The 3749-nt window shown below is 38.0% G+C and overlaps 1 protein-coding gene across 2 annotated transcripts in view; it reads right to left on the bottom strand.

Annotated features, from left to right (window-relative positions):
- Positions 1-3749, bottom strand: part of LOC103129259 (uncharacterized) — a 26015-nt gene that overhangs the window by 20395 nt on the left and 1871 nt on the right. Inside the window, exons 3-4 of one of the 2 annotated variants that reach the window (XM_007540291.2) lie at positions 1231-1332; positions 987-1088 (exon numbers count right to left, since the gene is read on the bottom strand). In XM_007540291.2, the coding sequence (XP_007540353.1) occupies positions 987-1088; positions 1231-1332 (204 nt within the window). The remainder of the gene's footprint in view (positions 1-986; positions 1089-1230; positions 1333-3749) is intronic. The other variant, XM_016664931.1, reaches the window with a different exon arrangement.

Below are 3749 nucleotides of genomic sequence, written 5' to 3'. Positions count from 1 at the left end.
ATAAATTATCAACGGCTGTGTGCTTTGTAATATGCTCATCATACATCGATATCAGAATATTCCATTCCTATTCTATTGTTATAGCCACTAAGCATATTTAACATTTAACTATGATGAACTATGTATTAAAAACATACTTAAAAAATACAATTGTTTATAAATGTTGCTTTGATAGATGTTTGAATATGGTTTACAGTAACAAAAAGTGTGTTATGATCGATTAAATCCGCTGATACATCATTGTGCCTGCTAAACACATAACGCTGAGTGGAGTGGAGTACCGCTCCAAGATGGCCGCCCTAAATCTCGTCAGTGACAATAGGCGAGAGCGGTCCATGAGTGTCTATCCTTATATTATGTCTATGCAACCTGACTTGAGACAGTTTCAAAAGCAGGAAGTGGGCTACAGTGCAGGACTTTCTGGTCATAGATTACTCTCTGCTGTGCAGATTTACGAAGATGTTGTGGTTGTCATGGCAACGCGTCTGTGTGCCGATACAGAAAGCAAGGAAAAGTAGAATATAAATGGTTTAAAGTTATTTTACTGTTTAAATCCCCATTGCTGTGGCGCTCTGCAGCTGCTGTAATTTTTAAACCTTTAATAAATGACAAAAATGTCATGCCTCGGTTGTTTGAACATTTAATCATCAAATAGGATGACATATTTCATATGTCCCATATATAAAGTGTACGAGTCATGGTTTGTTACATTTGGAGAAATTAATAAAATTAACAGCAGCAATTGTGTAATTAATCACCAATATAAAAGAGCAATTTGCTTAGTTCTCTCTTGCATCTTGATGGAAACCAAACTGTTTATAGATTTATATCAAGGGAGAATATTTACAAGCAGCTTTAATCTAAGCCATGTTTATAGAAACCGGGTAAGAAGCTCTATGCCGCCCCCTGCTGGACATAACCAGCAGCAGAGATGGAGGCTCAATCCAATCAACAGGTCCAATCGGGTCCAATTGGGTCCTACTGACCTTCATGTAGTCCTGCAACCTCTCCTTGGTGAAGGCCAGGTTCTGGACCAGGCGCCTGAAGTCGGCCTGGTTCTTCCTCATCAGGAACATTTCTCTCTGGCTCTGTGGAAGCAAAAGGATCGGCTCCTGGATTCGCACCAACAACCTCTGACTGAGATCAAAAGCAGCTCTGACAGTCAGCACTCCGGTTCCAGTTCAATCCAACAGAACTGGTACCGCTGGTTCTAGTGGGTTAGATACTTACACACTGATCTTCATACTGAGGCAGCTTGTTGGGAAAGAACCGGATGATACTGGACACAATGTGGACCGTCCCTCTGCCTTCCTTCAGCATCTGCATGATGACCTGCAACAGAACCAGAACCTTCAGAACCAGTGGTGGCGCCAGGGGTGCTATAACTCTCCCAGGAAAAGACATAGCACCTCCAGAAAATATTAGATAAATTTTTTTCCATCTGATTTAACATTACTTATATGTAGTTGTTGTGGCATTTTCATCAAAAGTCACAAAACAAAAATAAATTATATACCGAGTTAAAAAAAAAAAAAAAAACATCCCATAAGAGGATTTGAACTTTGTCTATGTTATTATCACTTCCAGGAAATGATGCCGGCTCCGCCCCCATGCAGACGTGGAGCATTTCTCCCCCAATCATTCCAGGGTATTTGTTAGCAACTGACCAATCGGTGGTCACAATTTGTGAGAAAATATGTCCCTTATCTAGATGAACTGACTGGATGATATTGATGGTGTTTATCATAGTAAACTACAGCATGTTAGTCAGCATGAAGGTAACCGGTACTAAGCACATTTTTTTATCATAATAGTGATAGTCAAATCAAGCCATGTAGCGGTTAATTAGGCAATTAAATTAACACAAGTTAAGTTAAAAAAATAAATAAAAAACAAATATGACAATATGACCCTTTGCACCTGACGTCACTGTCTCCACCTCGATGGATGTCCAAACCTGTTCTCTCCTGTATAAAGCCTGTGGTAGCCTAATATCGCTTTTTTTTAGTTGATTTCGCAGTAAAATGGTCACAAAGTGCTGCAGGTCGGCTGCACAAACAGACAAGGGTCAAAACCAAGCTTGTCATTTTATTTGAATGAGGAAAGATGCAGCAGTCAGTCATGATGACTGGGAGCTCTTGGTGTAACCGCGGATTTACAGCTAACACTTTATACACGGCAAGAAGATTAACGTTCATATACTTTATAAGTAAATATGGTTAGAAAGATATCAAGTATCGCATTATGGAGAAGGTAGCGTCTAACAGTAACCATGGAAACAATGCCACGCAGTCAGGTAGCCTAGCATGTTTGGAAAAAACATGATGTCTCGTCTTCTGTACGTTTTTAAGGCTGCTCCGGTTTCAGGGGAAACGCTGTTTATGACATAGTGACATAAATCATGTGGTGTGAATTCAGGCAAAGTCTGTAATTTGATCAACACGTCAGGAGGGAGGAGGTACGGCCGGTTTTTAAGCTAGCTGTAAATGGCGCCGTCTATGAGCCCAACCAGGTGTTACGTTCACAGACAAATTAGCTCGATTCCAGCAAGTAGAAACCAAGAATAAAATGACAAAAACAACTTGGAAAAACAAGTTTAGCCGCTCAGTTCAATATTCCAGATTCTCATTTCCGATGTACATCATGGCGCTTCAAATGATTAAGTGACGTAGATAGGGTTAGGATCAATACTTGGGTATCCCCTTTGTCATAAATGCTGCTTTAAACACGAAGCTGAAGTTGGTTTCCAATTCCAGCTTCCAATAGCTAAAGGGCGATTCCACTTAATTTTTCACTACTTTCTGCATCTTTAATCAACTCTAGTTTAAAAACTACTACATCTAGAGACTTGAAACCTGGACTAGATTATTCTGCTCTAATAGCAGAATATTTATAACCATGTTAGTGATTTGTGAAACCTTTTCCTGATTTGTGAGAACTCAATAAAGTTCAATAATCACTATTTTTGGCACCTCTTTCATTACTAGAACTGCTCTAATTAAAAAAACTACAACTCCTAGACTCTTCAAACCTGGACCAGATTATTCTCCCCTTCAAGCAGAATATTTAAAACCATGTTTGTGATTTGTGAAACCTTTTTCTGATTTGTGAAAACTCAATGAAGTTCAATTTTCACCATTTTTTGGCATCTGGATCGCCATAGATCTACTCTAATTAAAAAACTACAACTCATAGACACTTCAAACCTGGATTAGATTATTCTTCTCTAATAGCAGAATATTTTAATCCATGTTTGGAATTTGTGAAACCTTTATGTGATTTGTGAAACTTCACTAAAGATCAGATTACTATTCATATCCATGCAGTTTTTTTCAAATTCAATTCTAATTCAAAACCACTTTATTAATCCCAATGGGAAATAAAATGTTGGTGTAACTCATTAATTATTCAGAGTTATTGTAGACGGTGATGGCTGTTGGAAGGAAAGAGCTTTTGCAGGGGTCTGTTAAGGGAAGTTTCACAAATCAGAAAAAGGTTTCATAAATCACAAACATGGTTCTAAATATTCTGCTATTATAGCAGAATAATCTATTCCAGGTTTGAAGAGTTGTAGTTTTTTAATTAGAGCAGTTGTAGTAATGAAAGAGGTGCCAAAAATGGTGAAAATCGAAATTTATTGAGTTTTCACAAATCAGATAAAAGTTTCACAAATCCCAAACATTAGAGATGTGCCGATCAGGTTTTTTCCTGCCGATACCGATACCGATCACATAATTTTTTTTTTTTTT

This window comes from Poecilia formosa, unplaced genomic scaffold (genome assembly GCF_000485575.1).
Source record: "Poecilia formosa unplaced genomic scaffold, Poecilia_formosa-5.1.2 Scaffold531, whole genome shotgun sequence".
NCBI lineage: Eukaryota > Metazoa > Chordata > Actinopteri > Cyprinodontiformes > Poeciliidae > Poecilia > Poecilia formosa.
Note: the sequence above shows the minus strand (reverse complement) of the source record. Positions and strands in the feature narration are given on the sequence as shown.